This window comes from Rhincodon typus, chromosome 7 (assembly GCF_021869965.1).
Source record: "Rhincodon typus isolate 14 chromosome 7, sRhiTyp1.1, whole genome shotgun sequence".
NCBI lineage: Eukaryota > Metazoa > Chordata > Chondrichthyes > Orectolobiformes > Rhincodontidae > Rhincodon > Rhincodon typus.
The window spans coordinates 80,639,168-80,660,000 of NC_063338.1; the positions used below are offsets into that span (position 1 = coordinate 80,639,168).

Here is a 20,833-nt window from a genome sequence, read left to right on the forward strand (position 1 = left end):
TGCTGTGTTCATCCAGCTCTACACCTTGTTATCTCAGAATCTCCAGCATCTGCAATTCCTACTATGTCTGCTTGACTTATTCACTCAGTTGCTTTGTTTATGAAGCTCATGACTGATTTGCTAACTGTTCACTCAAATGTGTCTTGTCACACACCAAGATCTGTGCACATGAACTCTCTGGTGACGCTTGCCTTTGCGCGCACTTTTTAGATTCGCGTGATTAAGTCTATGTAGCCGGTTCGTTCTGCCATTTTGCATCGGCTTACACTTCTCTGTATTGAATTCCACTTCCTACTTGTCTGCCTGGTATCAGTCCTATTCCTTTTCTGTTGTAGTTAATTGTTATCATCTTCGCTTTGCCACTCTTTCCAAATTTTATTTGACTCTTCAATTTAATGAGCCTCAATTTTGTTAGCTAGCCTTTTTATACAGAGTTTTAAGTGCTTTCTTAAAATCCATATAGACAGCATCCACTGCATTACTTCACCCTAACGTCTATTAGATTAGCTTTTTACAAACTTATTGGTTTTCTTTCATTTAACTCAAACTTCATGTGCCTGTTAATATCTTTCTCCCCGAATTATTGATTTTAAAACCTTACCGCTGATATTAAATTTACAAACTGGAGTTACAAGGAGTTCTCTTGTACTTTTTTTTTCTTGAATAAGAATGTCATGTTTGCCGTTCTCCAATACTGTGGGACTTATGTGGAAGATTGTAATCCTTTTGCTGTTTCTGCACCCACTTTGTTTATCAAACTAGGATGTAAGCCTTCCAAACAGCAACTTGTCTTAAGTATAGTCACCCTTTACTGGATATCTTGGCTACTAATTTTCATCCTATTTGTTTTCTCTAGCATCTCCAATTCTACTGCTGTTTTGTCAGTTATCTGTTTAATAAGTAGCAAAATAAAGAACTCAGTTAGCATACCAATGTTACCCTATGCCTCTAAAAATATACAGTTCTTTATACTTAAGTTTTTCTGCTTCTCCCCTGTCTTAGCTCATCTATTATTGAAACTCTCATCGTTGCCTTAATTACCATTAAATTGAACCATTCTACTGTGCTACTAACTAGTTTTGTAAACTTGAGGTCATCCAAAACTCTGCTTGCATCAAAACTCAACAGCAAATCCCCGTCTCCAATTACCTCTGTGCTCACTGATCTACCTGCTGTTCACGATGTTGAATTCCTTTTCGGGTCAACTGCCACTGTATTCTCGTTCTCTTTGGCAATCTCATTGCCCTCTTCACAGTCGTTTTCAATTCATTGCTTTTAACCTGGTTTTGTTTTGAAGAATTCACCATCATATGCTCTCTTTAAAAGAAGATATTTTGTTGTTTTCTTTCTTTTCCTTGTCATTTTGAAGAGCCTTGCTTTCACTATCTGTTGCCATTTTCCTGTCAGTATTTAGTCCCATTCTATCCTGGCCATGTCCTCCTCATCCCATTGAAATTCACCCTCTTCAAATTTACAAGTTCAGTTTTCTACTTTGTTGTTAATTCTTCTCCATTGCTAATCTTAGCCTTCGTGTTATGATCACTTTTAAATCTGTGTTCCATCACAATACTTGTTGTGCTTGGCCCAGCACCTCTCCTTTCCAGTATAAAACCCAACAGGTTTTATACTTCCGAGTTGGCGCAAGAGATAATGAAAATTCTCCTGAAAACATTTCAGAAATTCCTCCTTTTATCCACGCAAATATCAATTGGAATAATGATAAATAAAATCCCTTATTACTGCCATTCCAAAACATCTAAAGATTTAAAGTAAGAGTAGCAGTAGACAGTTTGGCCTAAGTTTGCTTCACTTGTGGTTGATTTGTTTGTGTTCTGAATTCACATTCCTAACCACCTACTATAACCATTAATTTCCCAAGTCCAATAGCAAGTTGTCCGTCCATCTTAAAAATATTAAATAGCCAGACAATTTCAAGGTCATCCACCCTTTGGAGAAATCAGTTCTCCTAGAAAGAGTGAACACTAATTTTAAAATACTGCCCGCTAGTTTTGACTGATCAACAAGAGGAATATCCTTTTTCACCTTTGCTTTGTCAAAGCCATTCACAACCCTGTACACTTGAATCAAATAATCCCTCACCTTTTTAAACTCAGCGGAAACAAGTCCAGTCTGTCTAACTTCTCATAAGACAGCCTGACAGTCCATCGAGCAAATAGATATCCTCAGAAGTGCCACCAATGCATTTACATCCTTGCTTAAATAAAGAGACCAAAACTGCACACAGCAATCAAGATCTGGTCTCATCAGGTCCTCGTTAACTGTAGCTTAGTATCCTTACTTTAATGTTCAATTCCTCTCTTAATAAAGGATAGCATCCCACTCTCAACCTAATTTACATGCTGTACCTACACACCAGCTTTTTGTACCTGATTCACTAGAACATCTAAATTCCTCTGCACCTTGGGATTCTCCAGTTGATTTCTAATTAATTAATACTCTGCTTCTTCCTGCCAAAGCAAATAACTTCTAATTTTCCCACATTATATTCCACCTGCCAGATCCAATCCCAGTCATCCTGAAGCCTTGTCTTCTTCATGGCTGTCAGATTATGTTTATTTACTTCCGTACGTACTCTCAATTCATTTAGTTTGTTGTGAATGCTACGTGCATTCAGACACGGTGCCTTTGCCTTCACTTCATCTAATCTTGATTGTTGGTGCGTTCCTAGGATTTTCTTTTGCCCCTTTGTTATTCGCTGACCTTTGTTTCCTCTCTTGCTAATCTCTTCTCTTACTATGACCCTATTCTTTGTTACACATCTTTGTACATGTGATCTCTTGCCCCTACTATTTAGTTTAAAATCTGCTCTACATGTAATTCATGAGAACATTGGCCCCAGGGAGGTTCCACGTGTCTACTCTCCCAATGGTATTGCCCCATGAACCAGAACCCATTCTCCCACACCAATCTTTGAACTATGAATTAATCTTTATTTTTGAATGTAGCTCCGGTGGTAATCAGAGATTTCAACTTGTGGAAGATTTGCTTCTTGATTTAGGTCTGTTTGTCTCCTCGTATATCACGTGAATTGACCTCCTTAATCAGTTTTAATTAGTATATGTTCACATATTGCCTTTTATATGTTTCATTAACATAGCACCAACTTGTGTCCTGTTAAAATTTAAGAATAGAAAAGACCTAGCTTCATTCTCTGTAATAGAGAAAGATCTAACACAGATTTCTGGTATCTCAGCAGGTTTTCTCCCTTTTGTTTCACTCATTAAATAGAGACCTGTATGAATGCTTATTCTTTTGAATAAAGACAGAAGTTAATTCTCTGTGCCCCAAATAAACAATTACTACGATGAGGGATGTTTAAACAGCTCAAAATCAATCTGGCTACATTATTTAGAAGTTACAAGTATTTTTATTCAGCATTCTACACAAGGTTGCAAAAATTAGTTTTAAAAACAAGAACAGTGTTTGGTTTAAACTAATCTTGTAATTTAGAATCTTCTGCGAAGGTGCCCTGTCTTTCACATCTTCATGAGAGTTCAAATTTTCTGTGTTCTGCGTTTTCTGTAGATTCGTCGTGTTTCGTTTGCAGATCCAATTCAGCGGGAAGGATTGGCAGATGACATTGATCGCCGTAGCCCAGTGGTGCGATCCCATTCCTCTTCTGGAAGTTCTCCTGGATTAAATTATGCTGCCACAAATGGTTGCAGCCAGCCCAATATTCAATCCAAGGTAAGGTTCATTATTCTCCTTCACGTCTCAGTTCTACAAGATAATTATAGATGGAAGTTATTGTGTTCTCTCTTAATTCACGCATCCAAAAAAGCCTAACTGTCTCTTCCATCCAGTTGTTTGCTGTGCCGGGATGTTGTCAGATGAAAAAGACATGAAAATAATTTTCTGATGTAGTCTAATCTCTGAACTGGCTCATTTATTTCCATATTTTCATAATTGTTTGCACAATGAGTATTTGAATTCAAGCTTTTGAACAATAAAAGAACAATAAAATTCAGCCAAGACAGCAAGAACTGCAGATGCGGGAGTCAGAGATAACAAAGTGTGGAGCTGGAGGAGCACAGTAGGCCAGGCAGCATCAGAGGAACAGGACAGCTGACGTTTCGGGGCGGAATGCGAATTCAGCCAGTATGTTTTCAGTTTGCCCTGGACCAGTGGCTAACTTTAGAATCTCGCATTCAAGTTTGACTTTTAAGCTAATCCTTGAGTATAGGGCTGAGGAGGTTCTGTTTAATCACAATTGCCATATTTGGCTATATTTCTATTATTCAAATTGGCATGCAAGATGCATGAAGCTGTTTGAAGACGACCAGAAGCATTCTGATATCCTGGCCAACGTCTGGCCCACTAGTAACACCACTAAAAAATAATTAAGGAATATATTGCATATGCTCGTAACCTGTCTCATTTTGTGGTTTTGCTTTCAAACAGAAATAATCATTTGTTTGTTAACTCCAGTTATTGTTGTTACGTTTGTTGTGAAGCTGAGTTGTGGATTGAAGTTCCACTCTAGATACTTGATCACGCAATCTAAGTTGGCCTTTCAGTGTAGTACTAAGGAAATTTTGCACTGAGGCATCATCTTTCAGGTAAAATATTCCAAAGCCGCTTGTACTCTGGATACTTGTCATGCTTTCTTTTGCTACCAAAGAAGATCAGGGTTTCTTCCTTCTATCTAGCTAATATTTATCTCTTGCCAGCAGGAAAAAAAATTCAAAATTCCTGTAACATTGCCAACACTATAAGAGTTGTTGTTCAAAAGTTTTTCCTTGGTTTTAAAAATCTTTGTCATGTTCTAAGGTCATCAAGGGCACTATATAAATGCAGTCCTTTGTTTTGTGTTTCATGCTGTCTTTTTTGATTTTACAAGTGTTTGATCTTTATTGAGTTTAGAATGTCAAAGTGGAATTAGTTCTTTTTATTTAGTCAGTGTCTATTGAAACATTGGCTTGCATTATTTATGTTGACTCAATTTTGTATTTTTAATTCATTCAGTACAACACCACTCCAACGAAAGGTTTTCTGTCTCCAAGCGCACGCAGCTCTGGCTATAAAAGTTCAAAGAAATGTTTGGTAAGTTGAAAGCAATTCAGTTTATCGTGTAATTAAATGATGCTTGTATTGCTTTGCATTTCAAAAGCGAAGTGGAGAATACTAAGCAGTAGAGACGGCATATCCATAGAGATGAACAGTTAATACTTAAGGTCAATGATCTCATCTTAAGAATGGGCAGAGTTAGCGGTTTTATGTGAGCAAGTGAAAGGAGAAAGAGCAGCAGGGTAGGATTAGTAGAGTATAAACTAGGAGAGATTAAATAAGAGTTAGCGTGCAAGTCCAAAGGATATAGTGGTAGAACAGGTAGATAAATGAAGAAACACAACAGAGGAGCAGATGAATGGCATTTTGTAGGTGTATTCTGAAAGTGAGAATGAAAGTAAAATAGAAATCTGCAAACATGAAGGAAACAAAATGGAGATGAGGTTAAAGTCTGAAATTGGTGAACCTGTGTTGAGTCCTCAATGGGCAAATAAGGTGGCAAGTTAAAATGGCAGACAACAAAATGTTCAGACTTGTTCTTATGGACTGAGCCAAGGTGTTTTACAAAAGTGTGGTATTGTGGTATTGTGGTATGGCACTGGACTAATAATCCAGAGTCCCAAACTGAATGTTCTTGGGACGTTTGAGGTTGAATCCAACCACAGCAGTTATTGAATTCAGTTTAAAATAAAAATCCTGAAATTAAAAACTAGTCTAATGACAAACATAAAATCATTATTGATGGTTGTAAAAATAAATGTACTTTCAGTAAGAAAATCTGTATTCCCTTGCCAATTTGCCTGCATATGACTCCAGACCCACAGCAAAGTGGCTCTTAACTGCTCTCTAAAAGACTGAACAGTCAACTCAATTCATGGGCAATTAGTGTTAGGCCAGAAATATCAACCTTACTAACAACTCCCACAGCTGACATATGTATAAATATGAAAATAAAATCCTTGATGTTCGATCTCTACAACATAGAACAGCCTGCATTGTGAGCAGTGACTGTGTTATACTAAATTGAAAGAATTACGTATGTAAGTTACTATTTCTGCTGAAGTGTGTTTCAAAAATAAAGGCACGGAAAATCACTAGGTGTGGCTTATACCTGGAAACAACAATTTTAGGTTTGATTCCAACATGCTTTAACAAAAATGTAGAAAGTTAGGAGTTAAGATTTTTCTTCTGGTTAGAACAATTCTACCTTTTGGGATGGCATAGAGCGCCATCAGCAGCAGTATACTTAAGCAACACAATTTACAATATACTGAATTAAAACATGGTACTGAAAATATAAATTTTTTTTTTTAAATTCTCAAGATCTCAGAGATGAGCAAAGAGCCTGGGGCCTTGTCTACAGCTGGTGTGTATCCAGCTCTGATCAGCTGTTCTTTACCAATTGAAACCATTCTACCCCAGCTTGCTTCTAACATGTGGTAAGTAAGCTTTATGATGCATTTAGTGGTTGTGCATTTCAAGATCCCATGTTTTAAAATGTTGCGTTTGAATTCTAGTTTTAAGCTGGCAGTTTTACTATGAATTAAACTTCTATTCAGTTTTAGTCAAGATAATGCAATGCAATCTGTCTCTTTTCTGTATCTAACCTATACGCACTTTTTTTCCTCTTACTAGGGCCCGAGGTTTGGGGCAGCTTGTAAGAGCTAAAAACATCAAGACAATCGGTGACCTGAGTTCGCTTACAGCAGCTGAAATTAAGTTGCTTCCGATCCGTTCTCCAAAAGTCTTTGTTGTTAAAAAGGCTCTCAAATCCTTCTACGAGCAGCAAGTGAGTTATTTCCTGTAAATTGATAGGTCCTACCCGAACTTAGATTTTGCTAAAGATCAGCTATTTATGCATGATAACTTGATGCAAGTCGTCAAGTTATGTTCGTAATTTTTTTCCAGTATATTTCAAAAAATATTTGCCAATAGTACTGTGTCCATGATTGATATCTAATTTTCTCGATCTACTTTTCCATGTTGGAACGGTATTACAGTTATGGTACTTAAGAAAGGTCATTTGGCTTATCAAATCCATGTTAGTTCTCTGCAAAATCAATTTAGCATTCCCATTCTCCTGCCCTTTTGCAGTCGCCCAGCATTTGCTTTTCCTTCTAGGTGCCTACGTAGTTCCTAATTGAATGTCATGGTTGAATTTACATGCAGTGAATTCCAGATCCCAACTAAGTGCAGTGTTTTTTTTTTAATTGAAGTTCTTTTTTCCTCCTGTTTCATTGATCCTTTTACCAATCACCTTAAGTTACTGCTGTCTCATTCTTGACCCTTTAACCATTGGGAGCAATTCTAAAATTGGAAAACGTATGATTCGTCTTGTTTCATTTATTGGCCTATTATGATACCAAGCCTTGGTTATCAACCCAAGGGCTCTGAGGAGGCATGAAGAGCAAGGCTCAGCAACTGTGGCATCATGGTAATATTACTGACTTATAATTCAAAATCATGGCGAATGCTCTGGGGACATGTGTTCAAATCCTCCATGGCAGCTGGTGAAATTTAAATTCATTTAACAAATCTGAAATTAAAAGCAAGTCTCCATAATGATGTCCATGATGATGATCATTGCTTTTTTTTGTAAAATCCTGTCTGGTTCACTCATGCATTTTAGGGACCGAAACTGCCATCTTTACTTGGTCTGGACTCCGTGACTCTAGATCCATAGCACTCTTAACTGACTTGGTAGCTGAAACCAAGCTGGCATGATGCAAAAGGTGTTGGATTCAGAGAAATGTTTATTCATAGAAGATTTGTCAGATTAGACAGTAAGTGTTACAGAAATTGGGAGGTCTGAAGACATTAAAAGCAAATATGAATCATCATAATTTGAGGCCTTTGACAACTAGGAACCAAATCTACTTTGGAGAAGAATGGGTTGATAGACAATTGAGAGTTTCTGCAGGTAGAAGTAGTTTAGGTACATCGATACTTAGAAAAATATCCAGTGAACCTCTGGTTTAAACAGGGCTTTTGAATGGTTTCAGTTTCTTTAACTTGATTGCTGCTTCTTCATGGATAATAAACATTTCCAGAAAAAGTAGAGATTACTATTTTTGATTTCATTATTTTTAAGTTCTAATTTGCATTTCTTAGATTTGGAGAATGGTTTGTAGTTCTCTACTAAGTGCTTTCTTTTGCTGTTTCAGAAAAAATCCCTTGGTTTGGATGAAGATAATGTGTTTGCAAATGACAAGGCAGTAAATGGAATGAAGGACAGCAGTTACTCTAATGGTGATGATGAGAAACTAGCAACAGGTAAAATTAAAGCTGTCTCAATTGGATCTTTCCATTAAATTAAATTTAAACTTTTTAAATCAAATTAATTTAAAACTTGAATGCTCATTTTATGATTTTAAACTGAGGAACATTGATTTAAGAATCTGTCCCAGAGCCGCTCAGAATAAGACTAGGTGAGATCATGGGTTTTCACTTTCAAGATTTGGGTCAGCCATTCTGAATGAATTTTCTTATGTCCTCAGTCTTTAGGGAGAACAATCTCAACCCCATTACTTATCTTACCCAACCAACTGGCCATGTTTTAAAAGCAATTTAGCAATCACTGAAAAGCCACAAAAGAAATTCCATCACAGGTTTACATGGGTAAATGGGGTGAGGTGGTTTAGTGATATTAATGGCAGATGGTGGAATTTGAAATCAATAAAAATCTGAAAATAATAGTCTAATGATGACCATTTGTTGATTGTTGGGGGGGAAAAAACCCATCTGGTTCACTCATGTCCTTTGGGGAAGGAAACTGCCATCCTTACCTGGTCTGGCCTACCTGACCCCCAGCAATGTGGTTGACTCTTAACTGCCCTCAGTTAGGTTTGGGCAAAAAATACTGGCCTAACCAGCGATGCCCTCATCCCATGAATGATTTTTTTTTTTTAAATTGAAGCTTTTTATAGTGAAGGACAGCAAAAAATTTAGCTCCTCTTGTCATAGTCTAATTGGTAAAACTCATTGTTACTAGGATTTAGTCCAGTCCCATTGCTGAGACTCAAACTTCAAACATTCCTTTTGCAGAAATTTAAAGATCCCTTTCTGTTAGTGGCAGCAATTATTCATGATTTTAGCACCTTTATCAAAGCTTTTTTTTAAACCCTTGCCTATAACAGAGTAATTTCAACGTGTCCAGTCTCTCTCTCTCTAAAGTCCCTCTATCCTGAGTACCATTTTAGTAGATCTCCCATTCAAGTCCTTTGACATCTGTCCTAAAGTGTGAACTGACCAGTCTGAACAATGATTATTTAAAAGCATATCAGTTTTTCACCAATGGCTTCAATATATGTTGCGTGTTTTAATGAGAGCTGTATTGAGCTGCTTTTGTGTTCTTTCAGATTTAATTGAAACTGGGCCATCTGCTACCACTCCATCCACAGCTCTGGTTTCTGAGGTAAACGCCCTTTCCGCTCGGTTTTTCTCTGAGAACTTGAATGAACACTCTGGGAGTCAACTCTTCACAATGCATCAGCAACTGAGCAGCATGATGAACTGTATAATGGGAAACCTACAGTCTCGCTGGAGGTCACCGCCACGTGAAGCTGCTGACTGATTTTTAAGTCACTTGGACTGGCAAAGTTCAATCAAAAGAATAGAGATCATTGATTGCCTCAGCCTACTTCTCTCTCCCCAACGGGCTTAATCTTTTCTTACTTTTTGATAATTTGCCACGTTCTTTCGGGTCAGTGTAATTTTCCCCTTCAATAACATCCTGCTGCTGTGGCATTTGAGGCTTTCCCTCTACCTTAGAGGATTGAGAATTTGAATTGCAGTTTTGTCTGCTGCTCAAACCCATCTATCCTCTTATGGAGGTGTTCTGGTAAAATACAGCAGTAAGTGTTCTGGTCAGATTGGGAGGAACAATCCAGCAGTGTGCACTACCTGTTCTAGAGAAGCTGATTTGTTACCAGCTGTGCCAAAACCATGGGAGACTGTCTTCCATGAAGGACAAATGGTGGGATGTTTTATATTTAAAGAATGAGGTTGAAGGGAATTTTGTTTAAAGAGATTAAAATTAATTTTCTAAAACAAAAGTGCAACCAAAACTTCTAGTCTTATTTTGGTGGATTGCTTTACACAAAGGCAAATAAGGTGCTGGTAACTGGAGAGAGTCTCGCTTCGTGAAAATGATCATTTTTTTAAAAAACAGTAAGGCAGAATCTATGCAGGAAGAGGACTACACATGGAGCTTTCATTTGAGAGACTCATTAGTGCTATGTAAATTGGTAAAACTAGTTTTTAAAAAAATAAAATTTTCTGTAAGAAAATAATTTTGTGATGTTAAATTATATCGTTTTACCAAATGGAGTTTTGTTTTTGTCAGTGGAATTTGCAGTGAAATATTGCTGCTAATTCTGTATCTCTGGCCATTACTTGACCTTGTAGTGATGTTTATAGATGCCAGAGTAAATCAGTGCACAGAAATGGAATCAGAGCTGCACTTTTTTTAATTAAACCTGTGCTTGCGCTCACCATGATATTCACTCTTGTACAAATAAAAGGAATTGAAATTTTGTGTTTAGTTGGCTTATTTTGCTCACTGCTTAGTTTTAATTTGTTTTGCCAGGACTGCTTGACTGAAGACTTGATTGCAAGTTTTTGTACAAAACTAAGCTATCGAGTTGAGTTCCAGAGGTACAAGTGACTGCAGTAATATTAAAGGTTTATTTGACCGTCCAGTGCCAAAGCCAGTGCAGATCATTAAGTAATCTCTGCAGTGGCTAGAGTCAAACCTAACACAAACAATCATGGTTGTGAATGTTAGAGGTCACTCATCTGAGCCTGGATATCAGTGCAAAATTTATTTGGACAGCTTCCTAGTTCCAAATCTGCCACTATTTCAAAAGCACCTCCAAAACCTTTGCCTACAAAAACAAAGGACTTCATGGGAACAGTTTCTGCATCGTAGCTGGGAATGAGTTCTGGAACTTCCTGTCAGATAGCTCTGCATGAGTACCTTCACCACAGACTACAGTAGTTCAATAAAGCTGAACACCAGCTTGCAAACAGTCACAGATGGGCAATAAGTTCTATTTGATTGTTAACAATACCCATGTGATGAAAATGAGTGATGAGCAACATGGGCAAAATGTATCCACTAACCTAGAATATAATAATTAACTAGAATCAAGGTTTGTGTCAGTGATAGCTGTCCTGTCTCCAGTATTAGAAAGCTGTGAATTCAAAAACCATTCCAGTATCAGTGTGGGCACACTTGGTAATTTTGCTGCACTGTTAGTTTGAGTGTCATCTGGATGAGCTGTTACTATGGATTCCCCAGGAATTTCATGTGGCACTATTCTAAATATTTTAGCCACATTTTTATATTTTATAGTTAAGTTTTTAGCTTTTAAACAGGAAACAGTTAATCGGTTATGAAGTATTTTAGGGGGCATCAGTCATTGATTTGACTAGGAAAATGCAAGTTCCTTCCTATCCATCTTGTACAGTGACAAATGAATTGTCATAAGATGAATTCAGATTTTGAGTCTTGTTGAAAAGACTTTGTCAGCCATGAGTATTCATTGAAAAGGATGTGTAATAAGTGGAATTAAATTTGTTTTCTGTAGAAATGAATGATCTCTAATATTCACTGTTAATATTCACTAACTTCAGCAACAGATGTAATTAATCTGAATATTTGAGTTGCCTTTAACCTATTTTTAAGCAAAATGTATCCACATTTATATAAAAGGCATGGTCTGACCTTATTAGAAATTTTTGGGAAACTTACATTTTTTAACACTTAATGCTAATAAAAGCAAAACATGCTGGAAATATGTAACTGTTAGATCAATATTTAAAAAGGTTAATGTTTCTATCAAACCTTTCAGTATTGGGTAACTTAACCACATTAGCCTACTCGTTCTGTATTTGTATGTCTGCAGGGTATGGGATCCCAGTTGCAGAATTTCATATGTCTGCTTGGTTTAACATGAACTGTGGCATTTCAAGATACAGCAGGAAGGGAGTTGGGTTGGTAGTTAGGATATTTGTTGAAGTTGAAGAAAGGAAAAAGCATGTTTCACTATTTTTAGCTTGTGTTTAGAATCTTTAGCCATACTTTACAGATAGTGAGCTTGGTGTGTGCACTCTAAATTAACCTAAATGTAAACTACACATGCATTCCTCGGACAATCACTTTGGCGAAAATATTGCCAAGTATTCATCTAAGAACATAAGTTGTAGGAGTAGGCTTTCTGGCCCCTCAAGATGCTTCCGTATATTAAGATCATAGCTGGTCTTGCTGTGGCCTTGTTCCAGCTGTCGTGCTTTTATTATTAATTCATGAGAGGTGGGGAGTATTTCATTACACCCCTGCCTTGTGCCTTGAAGATAATGGCAGGCTTTGAGAGGTGAGTTGCTTGCTGTAGGATACCTTGCTCTGACCTGCCCTTCTAGCTGCTTTTTATACAACCAGAGCAGTTTAGTTTCTGATCAATGGTAACCCAAAATATTAATAGTCGGGGATTAAATTATAGTAATGCCACTGAGTGTCAAAGGACAGTGGTTCTGTCTTGTTAGAGATGGTCATTACCTGGCAGTTGTGCAGCAGAAATGTTCTTTACATCAGTGTGGAAAATGTCCAGATATTGCTGTATTTGAACTTGGACTGCTTCAGTATTTAAGTTGTGAATGGTGCTGAACAGTGTGCACTCATCAACAAGCATCCCCTCTTCTGACCTTATGATGGAGAGGTCATTGATGTAGCAGTTGAAGATGCTTTGTGCTGAACTCCTGCAGGGATGTCGTGGAGCTTTAGTTGACTGACCTCCAACACCCTCGATCGCTTTCCCTTGTGCCAGGTATGACACTCAACTGGAAGATACTTTTCCCCCAGTACCCTTTCACTTTAGTTTTGCTGGTGTTCCTTGATGCTAAATGTCTGTGATGAGCTCAGGAGCTGATTCGCCTTGGTGTAACTTAATCTCAGCTCTGAGCAGGTTATTGCTAAACAAATGCTACTTGATAGCACTGTTAATAATACACTCATTACTTTATGATCAAGGGTAGACTGATGGAGTGGTAAATGTTTTGGATTTGCCCTACTTTTTGTATATAAGACGTACTTGTGTAATTTTCCACATAATTGGATAAATTGACTGTACTGTAGCTCTATTGGAAAAGCCTGATCATGAATGTGCTAAGTTCTGGATGTCGCATCTTTGATACTATCACTGGAATATTGTCAGGATCCATAGCCTTTGCAGTATTCAGTGCCTCCAACCATTTCTTGATATCATGTGGAGTGAATTGAATTGGCTGAAGACTGGTATCTGTTAATGCTGGGAATCTCTGAAGGCAGCAGAGATGGATTATTCTCTCAGCACTTTGGCTGAAGATTGTTGCAAATTCTTCAGCCTTATCGTTTGCACTGATGTACTGTACTTCCCCCATCATTGAGGGGATATTTGTAGAGCCATCTCTTCTGGTGTGTTACTTTTATTGCTTAACACCATTCGCAACCAGATGTGGCAGGAGTGCAGAGCTTAGATTAGGTGGTTGTGGAATTGCTCAGCTATGACTATCAACTGCTATTTGGCACACAGTACCGCTATTTTGTAGCTTCACATTGATTCTTCATTTTTAGATATGCCTGGTGCTGCTCCTGGCATGCCATCCTGCACACTCTCTGAACCAAGGTTAATCCCCTGATTTGATGGTAATGGTAGAGTGGGAGAAATGCTAGGCAATGAAGTTGCAGATTGTAGTTAATTGCAATTCTATTGCTTCTGGTGGCCCATAGCATGTCATGGATGCCAGTCTTGAGTTCCTAGTTCTGTTCAACGTCTATCCCATTTAGCAGTGTGATACAATGATAGAGAATATTCTCAATGGGAAGACAGATCTTCATCTCCAGATTGTGCAGTGGCCACTTTTACCAATACTATTGGACAGATGCATCTGTGACAGGCAAATTTGGTGAAATATGATTCTTTTTCCTCTTATTGCTTCCCTCACCATCTGTCACAGACCCAGTCTAACAGCTATATCCTTTAGGAGTCGACTATTTCAGTCAATAGTAGTGTTGTCAAGCCACTCATTGGTGGACGTTAAAGTCCAAAGTATATTCTGCACACTTGCCACCTTCAATATTTCCTCCAAGTAATGTTAAATATGGAGGAACATTGATCCCTTAATGGGGAATGGTTTACTTGATAATCAGCAGGCAGTCTCACGTTTAACCTGATGCCACAAGACTACTTGGGGTCCAATGTTGAATTCCTAGCGTAACTCCCACATGATTATATACCACTGTGCTGACACTTCTGCCTTTGGGACGGGACAGGCCAGACTCCAGGGTAAGGATGATATTGACTGGGACATCGTGTGCAAGGAATGATTTTGAGAGTATGAATGTCAGGCTGTCGTTTGACTCATCAGTGAGACTGCAATGATAGCTCCCAGCTGTCATTGTCATTTTCGGTGCTGACAGGTGGCCTGTCTGGTTTAGCAGTTGATACCACCGATTGGCTTGCCAGACCATTTTGGGGACTAGTTAAAACGAGTCAACCACACTGCTGCGGGTCTGGAGTCCCACGTAGGGCAGATCAGGTAAGTAAACTAGATGGGTTTTCATGACAGTTGACAATAGTTTCATGGTCATCATTAAGTGAATGAATCTAATTCGTATTTTTATTGAATACAAATTCTATCTGCTGAGTGGGGATTTTAATCCAGATCCCTAGAACGTTTCCTGGGTTTCTAAATTACTAGTCCTGCGATAATGTTATTGGACAGTCATCTCTCCCTTGGTAGTATCAGATCTCGTGGAGCTGTAAAATCTAGTAATTTCAAATATAACTAATATTCCAATCCTGCAATGCATTTGTTTTTAAAATGACCACAATTGGAAACGTTTTGCAGAAACTGAGCTTTATTTGACCCCGCAGCTAGTTATCAGGTGTTGAGAAAACAGACAATACATGTATAAGTTCACCTTGAGCCGTGAAGTATGGAGGCTTTTAAGTTCTTTAATCATCTCCATCAAAAGGGTCTCCAGTTATGAAAACCAAGTCTTTTACTGGCAACCTTTTTTTTTTAGAAAGCTCTTGTAATGAATTTGCAAACTAACTACATATTTGTCAGGATACAGAAATAATACTATAGTTGATTAAGTAGAGTTGTACTGAAATCACATTTGTCATGAGCAAGTTATGCTAGATAATACATTTTCCTACTTCAGATGAGACTAATTGGTTTGGATATAACATTATGGAGCACATCTCTGAATACAAGTTAGATGTTCTGTAGAGTTAAAAGATGGTGCAAAGAATTTGAACAGTATTTACTAGTTTCGTTACAGCAGAAGTATCAGTTATACCAGGTGAACAACTTTGGTACCACTTTTTCTTTGTATGTACCCAGAATTTGTCATGTTTTGTAAAATGGGTTAATAAGAGAGTTGGATGTACAATGGGAGGTTGTTAGTTTCTTACAGGACAAAAAGTTCCATTTGAAAACATCAAATGATATTTTATGGGTTACTTGTGACATGTGTTTGTGTTTTAGGAGGGGAGTGTGGGAAGTGTCTGTGAGGAAGAATTGATCTAACTTAAATAGCATCCACATAGTTGGCTGGCAACATGCCTGTCATCCCAGTCCTTTGCACAGTACCGTACATCCATCCTTCATCAATGGACTGCACATTCGTAAGGACATCACCATCTTTGAAAGAGACTTCATCTGCATCAGCTGCTGAATAATCATATATGGCACGGTAGGTTTTCTGTGGAAAAAGAAATGAATTCAGATAATCTGGTCTGGAGCTGCTACTGAACTGAACAAATAGCTTATATAATCTAATCTTATAAAAGAAAGTGTCGTTGAAGTGCAGTAAGTTGGCATTCCTTTGCAGCAGAAGCAGACCATTAGATTCTGGCATCGTGGCTAAAAATGAAATCTTATTTCAGATCGGAGTTAGAGGCAAAGCGTATGATATGTAATTAAGGAGAGAATATATTCTGTCACTTCTCAAGAACTTTTAAGGTCGTGTTGTGCACGGCTCCATGACTTTGAGAAAATTGCATGACCCTAGTACCGATCTATTTTTTTTTCTTTATTCATTCACGGGATGAGGGTGTCACTGGCTAGGCAGCATTTATAGCCTATACCTAACTGTCCTCTGGGCAATTAAGAGTCAACCATACTCCTGTGGTTCTGGAGTCACATGTCGGCCAGATCAGGTAACGATGACAGTTTCCTTCCCTAAAGGACATGAGTGAAACAAGTGGGTTTTTCCTGACAATCGGCAATGGATTTATGGTCATCATTAGACTCTTAATTCCAGATATTTATTGAATTCAAATTCCACTATCTGCCGTAGCGGGATTTGAATCTGAGTGATTGGTACATCGCCAGAACAGCTCTTAAGATTGGATTTTATATTCTGGGGTTGATAAGAAAAGAAGCATTATCTAAGTTCCCATTTTATTATCCTGTTAACCTTTCTGGAATGAACATGAATAATAGGAGGGGCAAGATTGAACTGTGGTTCTGCTATATTAAGTAATGTTTTTAAAACTTCCATTGGGTTTCCTATGAGTAGTAATTTATTTGATCAATGCTGCCTCAAAGGAATCTGAAAATTTGACAACAATTGGCAGAAAAGATAATTCTCCTGTAATTTGGGCAATGATTGGTCTCTCACCTCAATTAGGAAATAACAAATGCCATGGCGATAAATCAGTAAGCTAATAGGTAGTTTGTACAGTAACATGCTTATGTGCATTTATTCTCAACACAGTTGTTACTTATGGCAACACAGCTGTTTATATGTGGCAAGCCACACCCAAACACAATGCATTTTCATAGTAAATAGTGTGTACAAGCAGAGCTACCACTTCCTTTTGGCAATAGAAAAATCCCTTGGTGGATTGGGAAACGTAGGAATTGTATGCCACGCTGTGGTAAGAACAGCCTAGTAGATCACATCATTATTACTGAACAGCAATCCATATGTAACTTCTATGACTGGAGGTTGCAAATGTTAAAAGTACTCATGTTTGCAAGAGACTGCTTCATTACTACCACATTATTTGCTGCGCAATATAAATTTATGTTTGATGCATCAGCCACTTACGCCAGTTGTTGAAGGGTGAGAGGGAATGGACGACACAGTGGTCTGCTGTGTAGCAACAGAGGATGATCTCTGCTGTGGTAGGACAGTGGTTTTGGTGTGTTGGTAGCCTGAAATAAACCAGGGAAAGATCGATGTGTTAGAAAGCTGATGCTGATTAATGCTCAAATAGTTTATTTGATAGGCGACTTTTAAATAATCCAGTTATTTCAGAAAACTAGCTGCAGTTCAAGATGTGTACCATTCTGCATGTTCCTTTTAGAAGAGAGATTTACAATTTCAAACCTTTCCAGTTACTTGGAAAAGCTTTCAATTGCAAAGGCCTGGTCCTAATCTAGGAGTAGTGAACTAACTGCTAATATTTGGATTTGTAGAGTCATAGCGTTATGCAGCATGGAAACAGACCCTTTGGTCCAACTCGTTCAAGCTGACCAGATCTAGTCCCATTTGCCAGCATTTTGCCCATATCCCTCTAAACCCTTCCTATTCATATATCCATCCAAATGGCTTTTAAATGTTGTATTTGTACCCACCTCCACCACTTCCTCTGGCATACACACACCACCCTCTGAGTGATAATGTTGCCACTTAGGTCCTTTTATTAAATCTTTCCCCTCTCACCATAAACCTCTGCCTTCTACTTTTGGGCTCCCCTATCTGAGAAAAAGACCTTGGCTATTCACCCTATCCATGCCCCTCATGACTTTACAAACCTCTAGAAGGTCACTCCTCAGCCTCGATGCTCCAGGGAAAATAGCCCCACCCTACTCAGCCTCTCCCTATAGCTCAAACTCTCCAGTCCTAGAAACATCCTTGTAAATCTTTTCTGAACCCTTTCAAATTTAACAATATCTTTCCTATAGCAGGGAGACCAGAATTGATATTCTAAAAGTGACCTAACCAATGTTCTGTACAGCTGTAATGTGACATCCCACTTCCTATACTCAATGCCCTGGCCAATGAAGGCAAGCATGCCAAACGCCTTCTTCATTATCCTGTCTACCTGCAACTCCACTTTTGAAGGACAATGCATCTGCACCCCTAGGTCCCTTTGTTTGACAACACTCCCCAAGGCCCTACCATTTAACTCTATAAGTCCTGCCCTGATTTGACGTACCAAAATTAAACACCTCACATTTATCTAAATTATTTTCCATCGACCACTCCTCAGCCTATTGGTTCATCTGATCATGGTCTCAACGAACTTGAGATAAACTACTTCACTGTTCACTAATTTTGGTCTCATCTGTAAACTCACTAACTATACCTCCTATATTCACATCCAAACTTCATGCATTTCACCTCTTCACCTCTGTTAGAACAAAGAACAGGACAGCACAGGAATATGCCCTTCGGCCCACCAAGACTGCACTGACAAATGATGCCTTTCTAAACTAAAGACATTTTGCCTGTATGTGGTCCCTATCACTCTATTCCCTGCATATTCGTGTATCTGTCGTGATGCCTCTTAAATGTTATTGTATCCACCACCAACACCTCATGGCAGCACATTTCCAAGTACTTATCAACCTCTGTGTAAAATCCTGCCTCAGGAAAAAGACTTCGATTGCACATTCTATCTATATCTCCCATAATTTTGTAAACTTCTGTCAGTATTTTGTTCACTGAAACCTAAATATCTCTGCTGTTTGGAAGCTTCAGAGAGCCTAAGATACAATCTCATTCTTGACAAATGGTTAAGAGGTGAATTTTTAATCAAAAAGCACATTATCACTTGTCAGGGAACTTTTGGTAAAACTGTCATTCACAAGATTGGCCATCAAGTTGCACCATGCTAAATCATTTTCCCTGTCAAATATTAACAAATGTGCCATCGAGGTCAGGGCTTCCCTAAGTGGGGATGAGGACCTCGTGTTATGTCAATTATCAAGCCCTGAATTGAAGTTACAGAATAAGAAAAGGCTCAGGAAATACTGATCTAACCAGACCAACCTTCTCTCTTCTGTGTTTCGTAGATTCACACAGCACAGAAAATGCCGTTTGGCCCTTGAGTCTTCACCGACATAATTACCACTAAAAATGCACTAATACCAATTTCCTGCATTTGCCCCGTATCCTTGAATATTATGATATTTGAAGTTCTCATCAAAATACCTTTTCAAGTTTGTAAGGTTTCCAGCCTCCAATACCTTCCCAGGCAATGCATTCCAGATTTCCACCACCTGCTGCGTGATAAAGTTTCTTTTCCCCCCAAATCTCCTCAATCTCCTGCCCCTTCCCCCAGCCTTCAATTTAATGAGTTATACCATATGTCTAATAGGGGACACTTTCTTCTGGTTTGTAATATGTTGTAGCCCCTCACCAGTTTTTAAGAACTTAACCTAAAAGAAAAGCATTAAACAAGGGGTTAAATGGCTTGCAACATTTTCCAACTAATGTAGTACTAGAATCAAGTAAATTGGTCACAAACCAGTGGTTGTTGTCTGGAAGAAGTTGTTTCCATTGTAGTAAGTAATGGTCTGATCAGGTTCAGAAAGTTCTGATTTCTCATCTCCACCACTCAAGCTCAGAGCACTGGCAGAGCGTGAGTGCTCCCGGCTGCGACGCTGGGCTTGCACTGGGAACAAGAACATTGGAGCACGTGAATAAATAGCTGCAAAAGACACAGACTCTATGGTCTCTTAAAGCACTAACAACTCAATTTTTATTTTTGGCACAGAATTTTTTTTTTTAAATCACCCTACTCAGATGTGTCTGAAGCAAACGAGATGTGAGGCTAAGATTTACTTTCTAATTCTATTTCTAATTTCTTCAATTCTATTACAATCAGACTTCTGAAATTTGGTCAAATTTTACTGACTGATATTTGCTTTCTAATTTACGGTAAACTTGGTCTGGCAGCTTTATTCCAAACAAATCATCGGTCTCGGAGTCAAAATATCCTGCTTCATAACACATCGTACAAAATAGTCTGTTATGAAGAACAGAACTTGTAGAGACTTACTGCTTAGCATGTGCAAACTCCTTGACTGAATGTTGTCTTCAGCTGGATCATAGTCAAAGACTGAGCCAGGGTTGGTGCGCCACACACGCAAATCTGTTGATGAGGATTTAAAGGGTTAGACAGACAAAATGTTTTTCATTGTCATTATTCCTGCTTTATCTTGTCTGCTGCAATCATAGAGTAGAGTAATACAACACAGAAAAAGACCCTTTGGTCCAACTAGTCCATGCTGAACATAATCCCAAACTAAGCTAGTCCCACCTGCCTACTCCTGGCCCATATCCTTCCAAACCTTTCTTATTCATGTACTTCATTCATGGGATATTGATGTCATTGGCCAGGCCAGCATTTATTGCCCATTCCTAATTGTCCAGTTGGCAGTTAAGTGTCAATCGCATTGTTGTGGATTAGACCAGGTAAGGACAGCAAATTCCTCCCTTAAAGCACCTTCGTGAATCAGATGGCTTTTTTTTTCTGAAAATCAACAATGGTTTCATGATCATCATTAGACACTTAATTCCAGATTTTTATCGAATTCAATTTCCACCATCTGTCGTGGCAGGATATGAACCTGGGTCCCCAGAATGTTACTAGGGTAAGCACAAGATTGGAGTCATTGATACAACTCTAACAAACACCGTATGTATGATGAATCAGAGATAGTAGGAACTGCAGATGCTGGAGAATCCGAGACAACAAGGTGCAGGGTTGGATGAACACAGCAGGCCAAGCAGCATCAC

General features: G+C 38.4%; 2 protein-coding genes across 2 annotated transcripts in view; one reads left to right on the forward strand and one right to left on the reverse strand.

Annotated features, from left to right (window-relative positions):
• Positions 1-10,562, forward strand: part of rif1 (replication timing regulatory factor 1) — a 69,008-nt gene extending 58,446 nt beyond the window's left edge. The window contains exons 28-33 of the mRNA XM_048599248.1: positions 3,547-3,708; positions 4,987-5,064; positions 6,352-6,467; positions 6,664-6,817; positions 8,193-8,301; positions 9,387-10,562. Of these exons, the coding sequence (XP_048455205.1) occupies positions 3,547-3,708; positions 4,987-5,064; positions 6,352-6,467; positions 6,664-6,817; positions 8,193-8,301; positions 9,387-9,601 (834 nt within the window). The 3' untranslated portion in view covers positions 9,602-10,562. The remainder of the gene's footprint in view (positions 1-3,546; positions 3,709-4,986; positions 5,065-6,351; positions 6,468-6,663; positions 6,818-8,192; positions 8,302-9,386) is intronic.
• Positions 10,563-14,908: 4,346 nt separating this feature from the next.
• neb (nebulin) overlaps positions 14,909-20,833 on the reverse strand; it is a 255,644-nt gene continuing 249,719 nt past the window's right edge. The window contains exons 137-140 of the mRNA XM_048598817.1: positions 20,094-20,186; positions 19,560-19,706; positions 17,132-17,238; positions 14,909-15,778 (exon numbers count right to left, since the gene is read on the reverse strand). Coding sequence (XP_048454774.1) covers positions 15,605-15,778; positions 17,132-17,238; positions 19,560-19,706; positions 20,094-20,186 — 521 coding nt within the window. The 3' untranslated portion in view covers positions 14,909-15,604. The remainder of the gene's footprint in view (positions 15,779-17,131; positions 17,239-19,559; positions 19,707-20,093; positions 20,187-20,833) is intronic.